At 37.9% G+C, this 22,324-nt stretch overlaps 1 protein-coding gene across 5 annotated transcripts in view; it reads right to left on the bottom strand.

The window, feature by feature from the left end:
• The window catches only part of TRIM37 (tripartite motif containing 37), a 185,973-nt gene that overhangs the window by 124,121 nt on the left and 39,528 nt on the right, over window positions 1-22,324 (bottom strand). For all 5 annotated transcript variants that reach the window (XM_078064549.1, XM_078064567.1, XM_078064561.1 and 2 more), the window contains exons 2-6: window positions 20,547-20,648; window positions 9,690-9,730; window positions 7,379-7,495; window positions 1,930-2,017; window positions 194-316 (exon numbers count right to left, since the gene is read on the bottom strand). In XM_078064549.1, the coding sequence (XP_077920675.1) occupies window positions 194-316; window positions 1,930-2,017; window positions 7,379-7,495; window positions 9,690-9,730; window positions 20,547-20,648 (471 nt within the window). The remainder of the gene's footprint in view (window positions 1-193; window positions 317-1,929; window positions 2,018-7,378; window positions 7,496-9,689; window positions 9,731-20,546; window positions 20,649-22,324) is intronic.

Raw genomic sequence — 22,324 nt, 5'->3', positions numbered from 1 at the left:
CTCCAAATGTGGAAAAGGCCAGGGGTTTGGATACAAATTCCTCAGCTAGTTTGAAGTTGGTGAAACTGACTATAAATATATCTTATCAGATTTTCAATCTTGATTGCAACATAATTGACGTATATCATAAAAAAATATATATTACATAGGCTAGACTATAAAATGGATAATGATCTTTCAGTAGCAGTCTTACCACTTCTTGAACTAAGCTGATCAGTTCCATGAGACGCCGACGAAGTTTGGCTACCTCTTCGTTCACTTTAGTAACATGCTGCTCATAAATTTCTGCCAAAGGTTTAAAGGTATGTCCACCATGCTATTTAAATTAATAAAAATAATTTTAGAACATTTTCTTTTACCTCAACCATTTATACTTCTTTATTAACACTCCATGGATGCTAATAAAACTGGTAAATATTTTCAAATGAATTTTTTCTGGCTGTCTTTACTTTGTTAAAATCAATGAGAGCTTTCTTAAAATCACGTGGCCCATATAGGAAATCCTTAAAATTGCAGATAAAGAACTTTAGCAAAACATTTACACTTATCTAGAAATTTGTACTCATTAGAAAGAACCAAAATCTTTAACCATGGCTCAAACCATCTGACACAACTTTATCTGCCACTCTCTTCTTGGTCAGCACTAGCCTTTTTCATGTTTTCAAAGTCCTTTTCATTAGGCCTTTGCAAAATTAACTCCTTCTTGGGTGCCTGGGTGGCTCATTCGGTTCAGCATCCAACTCTTGATTTCAGCTCGGGTCATGAGATCGAGCCCTCCATCGGGCTCTGTGCTCAGCATGGGGTCTGCTTGGGATTCTCCCCCCTCTCCCACTCGTGCTGTCTCTCTAAAATGAATAAATCTTAAAAAAACAAAAAAAGAAACTGCCTATTAACACGTAAGTTCTTACTAGAACTGTCTTGTTCAACCAAAGCACCCAACCATGGTCTCTAAGATAAAAAAGATGTAGATTTTTGCATGTCCACTTAAATATGGAAAAGAATGTTTCCATTGCTTCTTACTAAACCCATGTATTTAAGTACTAAATTGTAAGAATTCAATTTTTTGTACTCATCACATTAGTTTTCAAATATTAACAGAAAACTCTCTAAATTGAGCTCTACTCAACCAAGTTGCCTGTCATTCTCTCCCTAAAATATGCTGAAGCCCAAAGAATGATTAATTTTTTTTTTTTTAAGTAAGTTCCACACCCAGCATGGAGCCCAACTCAGGGCCTGAGCTGAGATGGATGCTTAACCGACTGAGCTACCCAGGCGCCCCAAGAATGATCAATTCTTATTGCTAACAGATATGTCTAGTTGTCTAGCAACTTCTGCTCCCACTATAACTAACTCTCCCCACCAAGAACCCATTGTGTTTATTTTCAAGCCTATTTACATTTTTAATTAGGTATTAATTAAACAACAGACATAACTGTGAAATAAAAAGCTGTTTCCAGGAAAACTAAGTTGAGTGTTTTAGACTTGATAAAATGTATGATGCCTTAAAAAACGACTTTTGAATTAGAATGGAAAAAGGAAAAAACACAACGATAAGGATCCAGATGTTTGCATTCATACTGTTTCACAAATATCTAAAGTTGTTGTTCCATTTTAAAGAAAACCAAAACTGGAATTGTGGCCAGGACATTAGATCAACTGGCCTTTAATCAAAGATAAGACTTTGATCCTACAACAAAAGATTTGCAAATAAATATTTACATGTTTTCAATTAAAATAATGTGTTTCTGTAAGAGGTGCACATTCCACATCAACATCTCCCACAAAGGAAGGTTGTGGTATGACACCTTCTGCTATAAATCAGATGCATTTAAATTTCATTCTATAAGCAGAGTAAAATAATATTATTCTCTATCTAAATCAAACAAGTATTTCTAGCTAAAAGTAATATGCTAAATATTTTCTGCTCACCATTCCTCCCCAAAGTGCACACTGATGGCAGATACACTTCTTACAAGTCCAGCAAAATACACTAAGTTTTTCATGGTGATTTTCACATCTATATATTATGAAAAGAAAATATAGATTAAATTAAATAAATTAAAATTATAACATAATTACCTCAACAAATTCCTAAGTTTGGGAAACAGGTTAGTCAATTTTAAACAATTATATCTCAGGAAACAATATAAAATGCATTCCATGCTTCTACAAATTAAGCTAAAATAAATCACATGTGGACACAAAATTTTTTTAAGTATTGTTTTCATTAATTTATAAAGACTTTAGAATCGTGAAAAATGCAGACTAATTTCTAAATAAAGTACAAATATAACATCATTTTCTAGCATCACTATAGATAAGTTCTACCTTACTACATTTTGAGCAAATCATATTACGAGTCTATACCTACATGCATACACAAAAATTTGCCCCACATGTGACCAATGCTAACAATAATCAAGACACATGCAATTGTATAATGTAATACCATATCCTCATAAGAAATGAACTCAATTTTAAAAAATGAGTTTCCCCTTAAATCCACATGTAAAACATGAATATGAACCAAACTGCATCCTCCCAAATTCCTATGTTGAAGCTCTAATGTAAATGTATTTGGAGACAGGGCCTTTAAGGAGGTAATGAAGGTTATATGAGGTCATAAGGTTGGTACCCTAATCCAACAAAACTGGTCTGTCCAAGAAGAGAAAGATACCAGAAGTGTGCACACACAGAGAAAAGGTCCTGTGAGGACATAGCGAGGAAGAGCCCTAATCCAAGTCAAAGAGAAACCAACCCTCACAATACCTTAACCTTAAACTTCCCGCCCCAAAGCCATGAGAAATAAGTTTGTTATGTAAGTCATCCAGTCCGGGGTGTTGTTATGGCAGCCCTAGCATATAAACACCTTTAGCTTTTATCATATGCAAAATTTAACTCAAAGTAGGTCAAAGACCTAAACATAAGACCTAATCAAAGACTTTGATCCTACAACAAAAGATTTGCAAATGAATATACATTTTGTATGTTCTCATATAATGTAATTCTTAGAAGAAAACACAGGGGAAAAGCTTTATGATATTGGATTTCGAAATTATTTCTTAAAGAGGACACCAAAAGCACATGCAACAGAGACAAAAATAAATAAATCGAAATATATAAAAATTTAAAATTTCTGGGGGTGCCTGGATGGCACAGTTAAGTATCCAACTCTTGGTTTCAGCTCAGGTCATGATCTCATGGTTGTGAGATTAAGCACCATGTTGGGTTCCGAGCTCAGTGAATCTGCATGAGATTCTCTGCATGAGAATTCTCTCTCCCTCTCCCTCTGCCCTTTTAGCTGTGTGCTCCTTCTCTCTAAAATACATAAATAAACCTTAAAAAAAACACTAAACTTCTGTACCTCAAAGGACACAATAAACAAAGGGCAATCTATGGATTAAGAGACTGTATTTGCAAATCATATATCTGATAAGGAGTTAATATCCAAAATATATAAAGAACTCCTACAATTCAACAACAAAAAACAACCAAAAAAACCCCAAACACCCGATTAAAATATGGGCAAAGGACTTAAAAGACACTTTTCTCCAAAGATGTACAAATAAATAACCAATAAGCATTATGAAAATCATCCAAATCATCAGATAAATGCAAATCAAAACCACAAGACATTTCCTCATACCCATTAGGATGGCTACCATCAAAAAAATAAAACAACAAGTGTTGGCAAGAATGTGGAGAAACTGGAATCCTGTACACTGCTGGCAGGAATGTAACATGGTACAGCTGCCATAGAAAACAGTATGAAGGGGCACCTGGGTGGCTCAGTCATTAAGTGTCTGCCTTCGGCTCAGGTCATGACCCCAGGATCCTGGGATCGAGCCCCGCATCAGGCTCCCTGTTCAGCAGGAAGCCTGCTTCTCCCTCTCCCACTCTCCCTGCTTGTGTTCCCTCTCTTGCTGTGTCTCTCTCTGTCAAATAAATAAATAAAATCTTTAAAAAAAAAGAAAAAGAAAACAGTATGAAAGTTCTTCAAAATATTTAAAACAGAATTCCATATAATCCAGCAATATCACTTCCGGGTATATATCCAAAAAAGGGGTGCCTAGCTGGCTCAGCCAGTAGGGTGTGCAACTCTTGATCTCGAGCTCCACATTGAGGTGTAGAGATTACTTAAAAATCTTAAAAAAAAAAAAAAAAAAGAAGAAGAAGAAAGAAATAAAGAAAAGAAAAAATTGACGGCAAGATCTAGAAAAGATGAACATCCATGATCATAAGCAGCATTGTTCCCAATAGCCCAAAAGTGGAAGCAATCCAAATGTCCATCAACAGATAATGGATAACAAAATGTGATATATATACATGATGTATTATTAATCAGTCTTAAAAAGGAATGAAATTTTGATATAAACTACATTACGTAAAGTCAAGGAAGACAGTTGCAAAAAGACAAAACTGTGTGATTTTACTTACATGAGCAATCTAGAGTAGTCAAACTTATAGAAACAGAAAGTGAAATGGTGGTTGCCAGGGTTGGTGGAAGGAGAAATGGGGAATTATTGTTTAATGGGTAGAGAGTTTCAGATTTGCAAGATGAAAAAGTTCTGGGGCCTAGTATACAATGTGAATATATTTAACACTACTGAACTATAAGCTTAAAAATGGTTAAGAAGTAAATTTTATATAATGTGTATTTTACTACACTTAAAAAAAAAATTGGGGCTCTAGGTAGCTCAGTTGCTTAAGCATCTGCCTTCAGCTCAGGTCATGATCCCAGGGTCCTGGGATCGAGCCCCACATTGGGCTCCTTGTTCAGTAGGGAGCGTGCTTCTCCCTCTCCCTCTGCCTGCCACTCCCCCTGCTTGTGCTCTCTGTCAAATAAAATCTTAAGAAAAATTTTTTTTAAGTTTTCTGTTGCCTATAAAAGAGACACACTGGGGTGCCTGGGTGGCTCACTCGGTTAAGCGTCTGCCTTAGGCTCAGGTCATGACCCCAGTGTCCTGGGATCGAGCCCTCCATCGGGCTCCCTGCTCGGCAGGGAACCTGCTTCTCTCTCTCACTCTCCCTCTGTGCTCTCTCTCTCAAATAAATAAATAAAACCTTAAAAAAAAAAAAGGAGACACACTGTTGCATTTCTTAAAAAGCTTCTCCCTAGGGGCGCCTAGGTGGCTCAGTCGGTTGAGTGTCCAACTCTTGATTTCAGCTCAGGTCATGATCTCAGGGTTGTGAGATCGAGCACCGTGTCAGGCTCCACACTCAGTGGGGAGTCTGCTTCTCTCCTCCCTCCATGTGCTCTTTCTAATAAAAGAAAAAGAAAAAAAAGCTTCCCACTAATGAACTACACTGAGCTTAAATACCTCAACAGATCTATATTTTCTATTTCTCATAATAAAAGTGTAAAAAAAGGGGCGCCTGGGTGGCTCAGTTGGTTAAGCGACTGCCTTCAGCTCAGGTCATGATCCTGGAGTCCCGGGATCGAGTCCCGCATCGGGCTCCCTGCTCGGCAGGGAGTCTGCTTCTCCCTCTGACCCTCCTCCCTCTCATGCTCTCTGTCTCTCATTCTCTCTCTCTCAAATAAATAAATAAAATCTTTAAAAAAAAAAAAAAAAAGTGTAAAAAAAAAAAACAGCATATTAGATACTACCTGGAAGCTCATTTAGCCTGACTTCCACACTACCAAATTTAGAACACAGCTTTTATAATATAGGAAATTTATCAGAACAATTCTTTATCAATGGCCTATATACACCTGTAGCAAACCAAGGGAAGAGAGGCCAGCAGGCATCTAGCAGTTCTACTCCTTTCATGAGAGGCTCTCTTAAAAGGAGCCAATCAAGAATTAGAAGGGTCTTTTGGTGTTGAGTTTGATGAGTTCTTTATAGATTTTGGATACTAGCCCTTTATGACATATTAGATAAAGGGCTAGTATCCAAAATCTAAAAAGAACTCATCAAACTCAACACCCAAAGAACAAAGAATCCAATCAAGAAATGGGCAGAAGACATGAACAGACATTTTTCCAAAGAAGACATCCAAACGGCCAACAGACACATGAAAAAGTGTTCAATATCGCTCGGCATCAGGGAAATCCAAATCAAAACCTCAGTGAGATACCACCTCACACCAGTCAGAATGGCTAAAATTAACAAGTCAGGAAATGACAGATGTTGGCGGGGATGCGGAGAAAGGGGAACCCTCCTACACTGTTGGTGGGAATGCAAGCTGGTGCAGCCACTCTGGAAAACAGTATGGAGGTTCCTCAAAAAGTTGAAAATAGAGCTACCATATGATCCAGCAATTGCACTCCTGGGTATTTACCCCAAAGATACAAAAGTAGGGACCCGAAAGGGTACGTGCACCCCGATGTTTATAGCAGCAATGTCCACAATAGCCAAACTGTGGAAAGAGCCAAGATGTCCATCAACAGATGAATGGATAAAGAAGAGGTGGTATATATATACAATGGAATATTATGCAGCCATCAAAAGGAATAAGATCTTGCCATTTGCAACGACGTGGATGGAACTGGAGGGTATTATGCTGAGCGAAATAAGTCAAACAGAGAAAGACATGTATCATATGACCTCACTGATATGAGGAATTCTTAATCTCAGGAAACAAACTGAGGGTTGCTGGAGTGGGGGGTGGGGTGGGAGGGATGGGGTGACTGGGTGATGGACACTGGGGAGGGTATGTGCTCTGGTAAGCGCTGTGAATTGTGCAAGACTGTTGAATCTCAGATCTGTACCTCTGAAACAAATAATGCAATATATGTTAAGAAAGAAAAAAAGAAGAAGAAGAATGTAGCAGGAGGGGAAGAATGAAAGGGGGGAAATCGGAGGGGGAGAAGAACCATGAGAGACGATGGACTCTGAAAAACAAACTGAGGGTTCTAGAGGGGAGGGCGGTGGGAGGATGGGTTAGCCTGGTGATGGGTATTGAGGAGGGCACGTTCTGCATGGAGCACTGGGTGTTATGCACAAACAATGAATCATGGAACACTATATCTAAAACTAATGATGTAATGTATGGGGATTAACATAACAATAAAAAAATTAAAAAAAAAAAAAAAAGAATTAGAAGGGTCTTTCAAAACAGTGATACCCATACCATGCCAGAAGAAAAATAAGTATTCACCTAAAACAAAAAAGAAACTTTCAATAGTGTAATTAAAATAATATATGGTAGGGGCGCCTGGGTGGCTCAGTCGGTTGAGCATCTGCCTTCAGCTCAGGTCATGATCTCGGGGTCTTGGAATCAAGCCCCGAGTCCAGCTCCCTGCTCAGCAGGGAGCCTGCTTCTCCCTCTCCCATTCCCCCTGCTTGTACTCTGTCAAATAAATAAAATCTTTAAAAAATACAATAACATAGAGCAACATCTACGAAATACTTGAAGAAAGAAATTGAGGGCATACTTGTCCTTTTCATTTTCTTCATGTTTGGTGAGACTGCAGAGTTGAAGAGTATCAAGCTGCTGTGTTACTTCCTCTGCCCAACGACAGTTTACTAGTTCTCGTAGCTGGAGTGGAGCACTGGGAAAAAAAAAAAATACATATATTCTGATTCAGGAATTTGAGACTATTTTTTAATATAAACACATTCCAAAGGTAACCATGCGAGATGATGAGTGTGTTAATTAAATCAACAGAGGGAAACTTTTCACAGTGTATACATACATATAAAAAATCATCACATTGTACACTTTAAATATCTTACAATTTTATTTGCCGACTATACCTCAAAATACTAAAAACACAATTACCATATAATCCAGCAATACCATTTCTGGGTATATATCCAAAAAAACTGAAGGCAGGTCTAGAAAAGATGAACACCCATGATCACAGCAGCATTATTCACAATAAGCCCAAAAGTGGAAGCAATCCAAATGTCCATCAACAGATGAATGGATAAACAAAATGTGATACATGTACATGATGGAATATTAACCAACCTTAAGAAGGAATGAAACTCTGACATATGCTACAACATGCATAAACCTTAAGGACATTACACAGAGTGAAAGGATAGTCGTAAAAAAAGAAATTATCAAACACATTCCTCAAAACAGAGCTAACAATCATACTCATACCATATTATTATTAAAATAAAACAGACTCAATTTAAAGTATGGTTTGCAACTTATTTTTACCTTAATAGGTCATATACAAAAAAAAATTCAGATTACAGACTGAATTCTCAATTCCTCAGTCTAAAATTATACTGTCCAAAATGAGAGCCACCAGTCACATGTGACTATTTAAAATTCAAATTAATTAAAATTAAATAAGAATAAAATTTCATTATAGTCACACTAGACAAATTTCAAGTGCTCAATTGCCACATGTACCTAGTGGAATTGGACAGCAAAGCTATAGACATTTCCATCATTATGGAAAGTTCTATTTGATAGTGCTGGTTTTCTTAAAAGTTAATATGAAAAAAGTAAACAATACATGATGAAAATGGGCAATCAAATGAGGTGAAGAGGTAGTGTAAGCAAAAAAGAAATATAAGTAGCTAAATGCTTCAAAAGATGCTCAGTTTCAATCATTTTTTTAAAAAGCATATTAAAAACAAGATGCCTTTTTTCATTTAATGGAATGACAAAAAAAGACTTATAATATCAGTATTGGCAAGAATGTGAGAAAAAGGCAATTTTTTATCTATTATTAGGAATGTAAAATGGTAAAAACCTTTCTTTCAATGTAATCTGCCATAATTATATGAAAAAACCAAAAGTGGAAACCACCTAAATGTCTCTGAATATAAGCATAAATAAATCAACAGTTATAGATTATTATTCACACTTCCTTAAAAATGACATGTGTACATATCAAAGTCCCACCATATTTTACATGAAAAAAAAATCCAAAATAGTATATCATTTGCGTGTTTTAAGAAAAAAATTTATATGTATACATATCAGTATACTCCTAGAAAAATGTCTAGAAGAATAGATATGAAATCTAACCATTTCTTTTGAAAGTGTTATTTAATGAAAAGATCAGGCAGGGAGTATGAGAAATAGAAGACTTTTTATTTTATTTATCTGTATTAATTAGAAAACTTTTTGGGGGGTGGGAGGATGGGTTAGCCTGGTGATGGGTATTGAGGAGGGCACGTTCTGCATGGAGCACTGGGTGTTATGCACAAACAATGAATCATGGAACACTATATCTAAAACTAATGATGTAATGTATGGAGATTAACATAACAATAAAAAAATTAAAAAAAAAGAAAGAAAACTTTTCAATTTTAGGGGCGGCTGGGTAGCTTAGTCGGTTAAGCATCCGACTCTTGATTTCGGCTCAGGTCATGATCTCAGGGTCATGGGTGGAGCCTGCTTAAGATTCTCTCTCCCTCTATCCGCCCCCCCAACCCACTCATGCAGGTTCATGCTCTCAAATAAATCTTTAAAAAAAATTCTTTCCTCATCTCCTTCTGCTCCTGCCCCTCCCTCTCTCAAAAAAAATAGAAAACTTTTCAATTATAAAAAGTTGTTACACAACGCTACTCTAGTAAACAGTGTAATCCATTCTGCATAATTCTGAGTCAGATAAATTAGTTTGCATTTCTTTATCTGGACAGGTTATTTTCTTTTCAACTGTATTCACAAAGAGGAGAAATGTGGTAGGATGCAGAAAAACTGAATATTATGGCATACTCTAATCCCATCACCTTACTGTTTTCCAAATTCACCAATAATCATAGCAAAGCACTTACCGGCAATGAGGGCATTGAGCTCTCTGCTCTGTCAGCCAGCGCTAAGGAGGCAAAAAATTAGATTTTGATTATAGAAACATTACTTTAATTTGTACATACTGAATACTTACATACCAAATTTAATGAGTTTAACTCTCTAGTGCCTGAATTAATTACAAAGGTACTTATAGAAATAGCAGGCAATCAATCTACTGTCTCCTCATTATCATCATGACGGGGACAAATTTTCAAAGGGACAGAACTCATTCCAAAATAGTTAAGAAGCTATTTTCTCATAGGAAAGAAAGTGATCCTGAGACTATCTGGATCCCACAAGGAAGATGTTGATAATCTTCACAAAAACAATGATACAGTAACCACCACTCTAAAAATAAACCAGTGATGATTAACTTCTAACTAACCTCTCATAAAATCCCTGAGAAAGTCTAAGGTGCTATTAAATTCCTTTCTGAAAAGTAAACTAATTTTGAAGAATATATAATATGGATATATAAATAAGACCTAAAATATAAAAAGCAATACAAAACTTCATGTCTTAAGAGTTCTATAGTTCAGTAATATAATATCTGCATAATTTGGTTTCTTCACAAGTATAGAAAACTTTTCTAAGAGAACAATATCTCTACTAAACTTCAAATTTTATTAATCATTTTAATTAATTACTGGATAGGGAACAGTTTTATATCATATACAAAGGAGACAGTAAGATCATCTGAATACCTTTCCAAAAACAAGAGCTTCCTGGTTAAATATTAAATGTTTTAATTGACTAGTAAATGTTTCAAGGTAAGTAACTAACTATATAATCCCATACCTATGTACTGCCCATGGCTGTTATTTCTATTTATCCCTTTCTACTTCTATAAAAGAACATAAGCTTTTAAAGTCAAATAATTAACTCAGAAATGAAACTCTCAAGGAAACCTTAAGGGATTATAAAAGATAAAACATAATAAAGAAAAGGGTATTTTACAGTAAAGAATATAAAGCTGGAAGAAAAAGAAAATAGACACAAAAGGATTTCTCTCTTCTTAATAACCTTGAAGATAATTTCTTTGGTGCCTCAGCAAACATAAGATTTGGGTCAGGTTTTATCTCTCAAACAATGCTCAGCTAAATCCACAGTACTCTTTCAGGGCTGGTTTCAGCCCACACCCCTCTAGTTTCATCTTCTAGCTCACTCTAGGGGACCCAACAAGGTTAAGCTTTTAGGTATATTTCCTCTTTCTGCCCAGGATATTCTTCAACACCTCTCTTCAACTATATTATTCCTACTCATCCTTTAGATTTCAGTTTATACATCACTGCCTCCAGAAAGCTTGCCCTGACTCTCTACAGATTACCATAGCAACCTGTACTTCTCCCTTCACTGTCCTTTAACACTTTATTACACTGACTTATTTGTTGGGTTTCCTTTGCCCTGCTACACTATAAGCTCTATAAAAGTTAGGGCTGGGGCACCTGGGTGGCTCAGTCGGCTAAGCATCCAACTCTTGATTTCAGCTCAGGTCATGATCTCAGGGTTGTGAGATGGGAGTCCCATGTCAGGCTCTGCACTCAGTGTGGTGTCTGCTTGAGATTCTCCCCTTTCCTCTCCTTCTCCCCCTCCCCCCCAACCGCTTGTATGTGAGCGCTCTCTAAAATAAATAAAATCTTAAAAAAAAAAAGTTGGGAGTGATAGGGAGTGACCAGTCCATATTTTTATTTTTTATTTGGGGGGGGGGGAGTGTTTTAGTAAAGAGAATCATGCTGTATGTATTGTTCTTTGAAGTGTTTGTTGGCGATGTTCTCAGCCTAGCACACTCCTTTTACCCATTATACATTCCACAGAGTTAGTGTCACTATTTGGGTTGCTTCATTCTGCTGTTATAATTATGCCCACTTTTGTGCACAAACTTGAGCACAGGGGTTGGAATTTGAGGGGAAGAGCATCAGTTTGAATCCTGTTCTCAGGTGATGATGTGCTGACTTGCACTGAGTAGGTGGCAGGCAGTGCATGCTGACTCGGGCAGAAAGGCAGCTGGACTGTGGATTTGGGACCCACCGGCCAATGGCATCATTTGTGATAGGAACGTGGCTGGTTTTGCTCCTGGTCATGAATTCCCTTAACTTTTGTTTTTCTGGGAAACTCTACTTCTCCTTCTATTCTGAATGAAAGCCTTACTGGATAGAGTATTCCTGGCTGCAGATATTTTCCTTTTAGCATCTTGAATATATCATGCTGCTCCCTTCTGGCCTTCAAAGTTTCCGATGAAAAATCCACTGATAGCCTTATGAGGTTTCCTTTGTATGTAACTGCTTTCCTTTCTCTTGCTGCTTTTAAAATTCTCTCTTTATCACTACTTTTGGCCACCTTATTTACTTTGTGTCTTGGTGCAGACCTCTTTGGGTTGGTTTTATTGGGGGCTCTCTGTGCCTCCTGGATCTGGATTTCTCTTTCCTTCCCCAGATTCAGTAAGTCTTCAGCCATTATTTCTTCAAATAAATCTTTTGCCCCCTTTTCTCTCTCTCCTCTCTTTATGCGATCCCTATCATGCAACTGTTAAGCTTGACAGTATCGCTGAGTTCCCTGGGTCTATTCTCATTTTGTGTATATTTTTTCCCCTCTCACCTGCTCAGCTTGATTACTCTCCATTACCCCGTCCTCCAGGTTGCTGATCCATTCTTTTACTTCCTCTTGTTTGCTATTTATTCCAGGTGGTCTATTTTTAATTTTATTTAGTGCATTATCTCTAATTGGTTCTTTTTCCTATCTCTTTGTGGAGGGTCTCATGGAGGTCCTCCACTCCTTTCTCAATTCTAGTGAGTATCTTTATGAGCAATACTTTAAATTCACTATCAGACATATTACTTATCTCCATTTGGTTTAGGTCTCTTGCTAGGATTTTGTTCTGCTCTTTCATTGGGGACATATTCCTCTGTCTCCTCATTCTGTTTATTACTGTGTTCGTTTCTACATGTCAGAAAAGTCAGCTATGTATCCCGCACTTAAAAGTAGTGGCTTTATGAAGAGGTCCTGTAGTGCCCCACAGTGCTGTGTCTCCTCTTCACCAGAAAATGGTGCTTCAGGGGTGACTCCTATATGTGTTGCTACAGGGTGTCCTACTGTTGTGGCTGGGCTGTGTTTGCCTTCAGTCCAGTCTGCAATGGCTCTATGCCTGTTGTGGGTAGAGTCTGATGCCTGTGCTGTTAGTGGGCCACTCTGGGGCTGCCTTGGGCTTGAGTTGAGTGAGACCAGGTGTTTGCCAGAGATGAAGTAACATCAAACTGCAAGGCACTTTCCCTGTGCTGTCCCCTGACAAGCTTTTATTGGTGGGTGGGGCCTGCAGTCAGACCAGCTGCCTCCCCAGCCCACTGCTGAGGTCGCAGTCAGACTGGTGTGTGGTTATCTTCCCCTCTCCGTGGAGGACTCACTTTGGAGTGGTGCTGGCCCTTGTCTGTGCTGCTTGCACACAGCCAGGCTTGTGGCACTGCTTTGATGGGATCTTGCCAAGAGCTAATCGGAGGGGATGGATCCTCTTTGCTGTGGCCTCTTGTCTACATCCAGCTGTGGAGAGTCTGTTCTGCAAGTCTTCAGGTCATTTTCTGGGTTATTTATGCCAATGTGGGTGTTCTCTAGGTGGCCAGCAGTAAGAGGTGAGCCCAGGATCCTCCTAATCCACCATCTTGCCAGCAGCCTCTGCCCATATTTTTAAATATGCCTCTCCATTCCAATCAAAACAGACTTACTGCTGTACTATACACCACTCTTGGCATATCTCTGTATTTGCTAATATGTCCCTCCCTCCAGGTGCTGTCCCATGGGAATATCTACTAATTATGTTCATAAAACTTTCCTACCTATCCCATGTTAGTGGTCCTTCCCATCTCTGAATACTTGTGGCATTTTTACCTTGTACTCCATAATCTAACTTAATCACAAAATAAATATGGTAACTTTAATACTTTGGGAAAACCAGTATTTCTCCCAAACCAAAACCAAAGGTAAGAACAACTGATACAATATTAATGTACAAGGATTATTAAAGAAAATAAATATTATAGTATAACAATGCCCTATATTCAATTTAAGAATTTCTCTCCATTAAAATGGAAGAATCACACGCTTTAGACAATATTCAGACCTAAGTCTGACTTCTAGCTCTGGCACTTAATGAATACATGACACCAGACATGTGACTGAGCTCAAGTTTACTCATACGCAACAAGAGAATCAACATACCTACTCTGCAAAATTGTGCTAGGGAAATTCTCAACAACAGCCCAGCAAACTGAATTCAACAATATATTAAAAAGACTAGATAGCATGACCAAGTGGAAGTTACTCCTGGAATGCAAGGATAGTTCAACATACAAAAAAATCATTCAATGTAATATATCACATTAATAAAATGAAGGAATAAACCACATGATCATCTCAATTGATACAGGCCTCTGACAAAATCTGATATCCTTTCACAATAAAAACACTCAAGAAAAAGGAATAGAAGAGAATTTCCTCAACTTGATAAAGTCCATACATAAAAAATCCAGAATGAATATCATACTCAATGGTGAAACAATAAAAACCTTTTCCTTAAGATCAGGAAAAAGACAAGGATGCCCATTTTCACCACTTCTATCCAACACAATACTGAAAATTTCACTGAGTGCAATTAAGCAAGAAATAAAAAGCATCCCAACTGGAAAAGTAAAGTTATTTGTTTGCAATGACATAATCTTGTCAGTAGAAAACCCTAAAGATGCCACAAAAAAACTTAAAGCTAATAAGCAAATTCACCAAAGTTGCAGAACACAAAATCAACACATTAAAAAAACCACTTACATTTCTATATGCTAGCAATGAAGAATTCAAAGAGTAAATTAAGAAAATACATCTACAATGTCAAAATAAATAAATAAATAAAATACTTAGGTATAAATTTAACCAAGGAGTTGGAAGATTTATACATGACAAACTATAAACACCACTGAAAGAAATGAAAGAAGTCCTAAATAAATGGAAAGACATCCCATGTTCATGCATTGGAAGATTTAATATTGTTAAAATGACAATGCCACCCAAAGCAATCTACAGAATCAACATAATTCCTATCAAAATCCCAATGATGCTTTTTACAAAGTAGAAAAACCCACTCTAAAATTCGAAAGGAATCTTAAGGGACTCTCAAATAGCCAAAACTATCCTGAAAATGATCATGTACAACTAAAACTTTTTTATGTCAATTATATCTCAATTGAAAAAAATATAGAACTCATATTTCGTGATTTGAAAATTTACTACAAAGCTACAGTAATCAAAATAGTATGTTACTGGGGCGTCTGGGTGGCTCAGCAGGGAGTCTGTTTGAGATTCTGTCTCTCCCTCTCCCTCTGACCCTCATCCTGCTCACTCGTGTGCTCTCAAATAAAAATAAATCTTTAAAAAAAAAAAAAGTTCATAGCAGTTTTCTGTATAAATGCTAAAAACTAGAAGCAACCCCTATGTCCATCATCAGGTGAATGGATAAACAAATTATGGCATATGCATACAATGGGCTGCTACTACTCAGCAACAAAGATTGATCTCTATTGATCCACCCAACATAGATCTCTAAATATTTTGCTGAGGGAAAAAATCCAGACACATGAGATAACACACTGTAAGGTTCAATTTGTATAAAAGTCCAAAAAATGGGACACCTGGGTGGCTCAGTCTGTTAAGTGTCTGCCTTTGGCTCAGGTCATGATCCCAGGGTCCTGGGATTGAGTCCTGCATCAGGGTCCTTGTTCAGTGGGAAGCCTGCTTCTTGCCACTCCCCCTACTTGTGCTCGCTCTCTCTGACAAATAAATAAATTCTTAAAAGAAAAAGTCCAAAAAATGCAAACTTATCTACAGAGAGAGAAAACAGATCAGCGGTTTCCTGGGAATAAGACAAGTGGAGGGAGGAATTACCAAGAGGTACAAAGAAAGTTGGGGATTATAGATTATGTTCAGCACCTTGATTGTAGTGATGGTTTCTCAAGTATATACATTTGTCAAAATTTACCAAACTGTATACTTTAAATAAGTACAGTTTATTATGTCACTTTTACCTAATTTTTAAAAACTGCAAAGTTAAAAAGAAAGTCAATAATTACAGGCGATCATAAAATGCTACCAATGCTGAAAATCAAGAAGGGGTAAAAACAAACCAACCAACCACTGGATGAGAAAGATGGGGACAAATAAATGGGAGAAAATACAAAAATAAGAACAGGTAATGAAAGAGAATCAGGGCATCTGGGTGGCTCAGTCAGTTAAGCGTCTGCCTTTGGCTCAGGTCATGATCCCAGGGTTCTGGGATTGAGTCCCAATTCAGGCTCCCTCCTTAGCAGGGAGTCTGCTTCTCCCTCTACCCCTCCCCCCTGCTCCGGGCATGCACGCTCTCTTTCTCTTGCTCTCTCTCTGTCTCCCTCTCTCTCTCTCTCAGATAAATAAAATCTTAAGGAAGGAAGGAAGGAAGGGAGGGAGGGAGGGAGAGAGAATCAATTGAGAGTAACTGGCAGAATGAAGGAGACCTAGCCTGAAAATACAGCCAATGTTCCTACCTTTTGGTCTATGTGTATGGAGGCACTAGAGAGTCATGGGTAGAGGACTGGCCTGGAAGTCTTGGTCTGTCACCAACTACCGTGTGACTTTGGACAAGTCTATTCACGGGTCTAGACCTTACTTTGTTTTATTCAATGAAACAAGTATCTGGCCTGTCATGGATAGTTAAATTTCCATGGTCAAATGAACAGAGATGGGATGGAAGAGAAAGGAAAGGCATACAATAAACAATATTACAATTTGGTTGGGTGGAGTGCCCAGATCTCAAGGACTTTCCTCCTGTAATTACCCACCATCTCTCCAGCATCATTAATTAATCTTTCTCTACTCATTCAGGCAAAATAAGCTATAAACTTTCTCAACCCACTGCCTTTTTTTCCCCTTCACAACAAAATTCTAAGAATTTTTATACTTGCTGTTTCCTTTGCCTCCCACTCCCTACCATCAAGCTTTTGTCCTAATTGTTCCACTGAAACTACTCATCAAGATCACCAATGACCTACACATTCTCAATACAATGGTCAATTCCCAGGCCAGAACCATTTAACCTACTCCTCTTTGAGACAGGTTTTTCACTTGAATTCTGTGATGCCTCACTCATGGCTCCTTCTTTTGATCCACTGCTGAATCCTCCTCCTGACCACTAAGTGTTGAGTGCCCCAGAGTTCAGACCTAAAAAATCTTTTCCCCAAGAGGTAATCTCATCAAGTACCTAAATACTATCTGTACGCTAATAATTATCTCTAAATCCCCTTCCTCAACTCCAGATTCATATTTCCAACTGCCAACATCTCCAGTTAGATGTGTAAGAATCTCAAAACAAAACAAAAAACTCAAACCTGACGTATTTAAAAACAAAACAAGCCTGGGTGCTCAGCCGGTTAAGCATCTGCCTTCGGCTCAGGTCATGATCCTATGGTCCTGGGATCGAGCCCCACATCGGGCTCCCTGCTCAGTGGGGAGTCTGCTTCTCCCTCTCCCTCTGCCCCTCCCCTCCGCTTATGCACTCTTGCTCTCACTCTCTCAAATAAATAAAATCTTTAAAAAAAAAAAAAAACCAAACAACTTGTACATCTATAGCCTACACAACCTGTTCTTCCCAAAATTTCTTCTATCTCAGAATAATAGAAAACCATTAATTCATCCAAATGCTGTATAAAACTTTCCTCATGTTCCATCTTTAAGCAAATCCATTGGCTCTATCTTCAAAACATATCCAGAACTGCCCTATTTTTCACCACCTCCACTGTTACCATTCTAGTCTAAATCACCATGCACCCTTCACTAATAAAGCACATCCCAAATGGTCTCCTCACTTCCTCTCCCACTTGCCTACAGTCCACTTTCCACACTGCAGCCAGTGATAGTTCTTAAACATTAATTAATTAGTATCATTCAAAAGCTTTCAATGGCTACCATCACAGTTAAAATAAAATCCAAGGTCTTTACCAAGGCCCCAAGTTACATCTCCAAACTCATCTCCTTTCCCTCTCCCTCTGTCCACTCTGCTACAGCCAACTGGCTTCTTTGCTATTTCTCTCAGGGCCTTTGCCTCTTCTGACTTCTCTGCCTGGGACTTTCTTCCCCCAGATATTCATTCACATCATTCCCACATTTCATTCTGGTCTCTGCTCAAACATCATCCCCTCAAAGACCTTCCCAGACCACGCTATCTAAAACAACTAACAACCTGCCCGAATCCTCCTCAAAGTCCCCACTCTATACCCTACTCAGTTTCATTTTTCTTCACAGCACTTACTGGTGTCTAACATATGTCTATTTACCTTTTTGTCTATAAACCAACTATTAAGTAAGTCAACTCCCTGGGAGGTCAATGCTTAACTCCAAGTACACATATAATTAATATTTGTTGAATGAACAAACACATCAGTGGTGCATTCAGGAACCAAGACAGCTTTAGAAAGAAAGATTAGAACCAGATCATCCAGGTGGTCTGAATATAAAGCTAATATTCTAAGGGATTAAGGCAATGAATCTGAGGCTTCTGAGAAAGAAAAAAAACAATGACATTACCAGAAAACATCAATATGGCAGCAGGATATAAAATGAACCAGAGATAGAAAAGACTCAGATCAATTAAAAGGTAATTATAATTATCTAAGCATGAGATAATAAATGTCTGTATTTTTCTACTAGGATGGTAATAATAGAAATGGATAGGTACTGGGGCACCTGGCTGGCTCAGTCAGTCAAGCATCTTCCTTCGGCTCAGGTCATGATCACAGGGTCCTGGGATCGAGCCCTGTATCAGGCTCCCTGCTCAGCCAGGACTCTGCTTCTCCCTCTGCCCCTCCCCCTGCTCGTGCTCTCTTGCTTCCTCTCTCTCAAATAAATAAAACCTTAAAAAAAAAAAAAGAAATAGGTAGGATAGATATAAGTGGCAGCAGGAGATAATAACTGACAAAACTTAAAATCATTGGTGTAAAGGGTTTCCAGTTTGAGTGATTGGCAGAACAGAACAAAAAGAAGTCAAAAAGAATCACTTTGAAAAAACAGAATTTGATCTGGAACAACATTCAAAATGCTGGAAGGTCAATGCCAAAGGAATAGATTTAAAAGCCATACACACAGAGATCACAGTTAAACCTGCAAGAGTAAATCAAATTTCCCAAAGTAGATGAAATTTTCCCAAACACTTCTAAGTAAAGGATGCCAGCAGCAATATTTTAAAAATATATGGCTTTAAGGAGCAGAACAAAGAAGTAACAATGAAGAAATGAAGAATCAATAAGGTTTAAGGTAATATCCACAGGTCATCCGTATACTGAACCTTCACCAAAATAGTTGTCCAGACACAGACTCTACCACTTAATTAACTACAGTGATAGAGGCCAATTACCTAATTTCCCTAGCTTCAGTTTCAGTGTTTATAAAACAAATAATGACAGATTAGTTAGTTGCTATTTTAACAATAAAATTTTAACACCTTACAAGTAGATAGTACTTTACAATTTCTAAATTACATTTTAACTTATCTCATTTAATGCCACCACCATCCTGTGAGGTAAATCTTGTTACCTCATTCTATGGCTGACGAAACAAGGCTAATAACGACTGAGTTTCTCAGTTTATGAGTGGGAGAACTAGGATGATATGTAAACCTAGGTCTTCTGCACACAGTGCAGTGCCAAAGAAGACAGGCTCTAGAGCCAGACTTCCTGGATTCAAATCCAGCTTTATTATTTGCTAGCTGTGTGACTGGAAGCAAATGATTTAAGAGTTCCAAATATTACTCTCGACAAAGGGATATCTATCTTCCTTAGGCAGGAATAAGGAATCAGAGAAATTTTGAGGTGAAAAGCATGTTAGATGGCTCTGATTTTCTCAGTAAAGGACATAATCTACTAAGAGTAATGTGGACAGGAAAGGTTTCAACTGTGATCTTCACATGCGCTATTGAATCTCCCCCCCCCCCCCCCCCGCCAAAACACACACACCAAAATAAATTCTTCTGTTTCACATCTTAGGCTTCCTCACAATTTTGTTTGAGGGGCTCACCTATATTCAAGTTTTAAAGCCAATGGATTATATTAATCTCTAAAATCTCTTCTATCTGTAAGATAACAGGATTTTAATCTTAGCCTCTGAACCCATTACTAGCTTTTTCTCCATCTTACCCATTAAACAGTATAAACTCTCCCTCCTCTGGGTCTCACAGCAGTTTGTTAGTGCCTCTTTATGACACTATACTTTCTTCAATATCAAGAGTCCATTCTCTCACTTAGATTTAAACTCCTTCAGGGCAAGCACTTCATTTATCTTAGAATTCCTCAACCCCAAGCACAATGCAGGCAACCACTTTATAAGTACTTGTTAAATTATTTAATGATGTAAATATACTAAAATTACAGTGGGTTTGGGGGCACCTGGGTGGCTCAGCTGGTTAAGTGTCTGCCTTCAGCTCAGGTCATGATCCCGGGGTCCTTGGATCGAGCCCGCATCAGGCTCCCTGCTCAGCGGGGAGTCTGCTTCTCCCTCTCCGGCTGCCCCTCTCCCTGCTTGTCTACTCTGTCTCTCAAATAAATAAAGTCTTAAAAAAAAATTACAGTGGGTTTTGATTTCTAGACATTTCATAGCAGTTATTACTTGATGATCATTCACCTCCATAGTACTTAGTATATACTGATGGTCTCCCTATTAAGGAACATTCACTTAAGACATTTTTAAAAAGGGCACAAAATGTAAAATTTTTAAAAGAAAGAAAATGGTTAATTTCACAACATATCCTATATATACTAAGAGCATGTAAAAAAAATACAACTTACCCTGATACAGCTAAAACAACAAAGCTTAGAGCAATGAGGACATAGGCGTGCATCCCGCAATTTCTCCATACAAATGAAACATCGGAAAACCTCAGCAATGCTCTGAAAATAAAAGATGTAAGATCCACCAGAATTAGACTACTGAATCAAAAGTAAAAAGCATGCTGAAAGTTATTCACTCAACATTTACATTTATTTTGAGCTGATATCATCTGTTTTAATAAATTCCACATCAGTTCTTGGGTTAGTCAAGGTCCAGTGTGCCTTAGAACATCTGGAAAAAGTGCTTTCTCTTTTCTAAGCTTCACAATGGTTCTATTCTAAGGAAAGGACATGAAATGCAAACACAGACTCAGGCACAAATATTTCCACTAAGGCATAAATTATAATGGCAAGAATGTGGCTGTAGCCCAAATTTCAAAATATTAAATTATGACAGTTAACAAAAAAAATGACTTAACATAGATTATAATAGTCTCTAGAAATACTTCTTGAATCATTTGATACAGAAAAATGCTTATGATGTATAACAGTAAAAAAATAAAGGCGGGGGGCACTTGGGTGGCTCAGGCTGTTAAGTGTCTGCTTTTGGCTCAGGTCATCCCAGAGTCCTGGAATGCAGCCCTGCCATCAGGCTCCCTGCTCAGCCAGGAGCCTGCTTCTCCCTCCGCCGCTACCCCTTGCTTGTGTGCTCTCTCAAATAAAATCTTTAAAAAAAGAAAAAAGAAAGAAAAAAGGCAAATTATATGATTGAGTGAACAATATAAACTTTTTACTTGTCCTGCAATTTCTCCAAGGGGGGGTGAATTGCTTTTAAAATAAAAAAGAGGGGGGGCATCTGGGTGGCTCAGTCCTTAAGCGTCTGCCTTCAGCTCAGGTCATGATCCCTGGGTCCTGGGATCAAGCCCCACAATGGGCTCCCTGCTCCACGGGAAGCCTGCTTCTCCCTCTCCCACTCCCCCTGCTTGCGTTCCCTCTCTCTCTCGCTGTGTCTCTCTCTGTTAAATAAATAAATAAACTCTAAAAAACAAAAATTTTTTGTTTTAAATTTAGAAGATACGTATCCTAATGGCAGTATACTTTGACCAGGAGAGAAACTAATTCAGAATCCAGAAATCCTGGGTTTCTGCCCTGATGCTCCAACCAATTAGCTTCTTATTTGAGCCTGAGATTCTGCCCCTACTGAGAATTTTAGTGGTAGCCCCATGAAGGCTTTGCGAAGAAGAAAAAATTAATAGAAGAAACAGTGTCCTTTGCAAGCCTCAGATGAATCAATTTAGAAAGTAACTGACAAGAAAACAGAATTAAATGTAGGTTATTCTATATTTCAAATTTATTTTTTACCATACTCACATTTATTTTTACTCCATCCCAAGAGAATAAAACGCTGCTAAACCAAGAAAACGTTACAAAACCTTTATAATACTTTCGCATGGGGAATTAAGGAGAAAATTATTCACGAGTCTAATCATGACTCTGCAGAACAAGAAAGAACCTGTGAGATGCAGACGCTGGCGGGGGATGGACAATAAGACCATTGGGTGAACTACTTTCAAGTGAAGTGCCCAGTAATATAGTTGCCGCTTACTAATGAGCAAGGGTTCAGTATTAAGGTTCAAAATTTGACAATTATTAAATAATTAGGTCCAATAAGCAATCTTTTTTTTATGTTTCTGGACTTTACGTAAATATCCCATTTGAAATCACAACTCACAAGAGTCAGATATAAAATAGGTTGTTCTGGAAAACCACAAATAGGATAATAAAAGTATATCTTC

This window comes from Halichoerus grypus, chromosome 2 (genome assembly GCF_964656455.1).
Source record: "Halichoerus grypus chromosome 2, mHalGry1.hap1.1, whole genome shotgun sequence".
NCBI lineage: Eukaryota > Metazoa > Chordata > Mammalia > Carnivora > Phocidae > Halichoerus > Halichoerus grypus.
The sequence above is the reverse complement of the archived record's forward strand: the minus strand, read 5'-3'. Positions and strand labels throughout refer to the sequence as shown.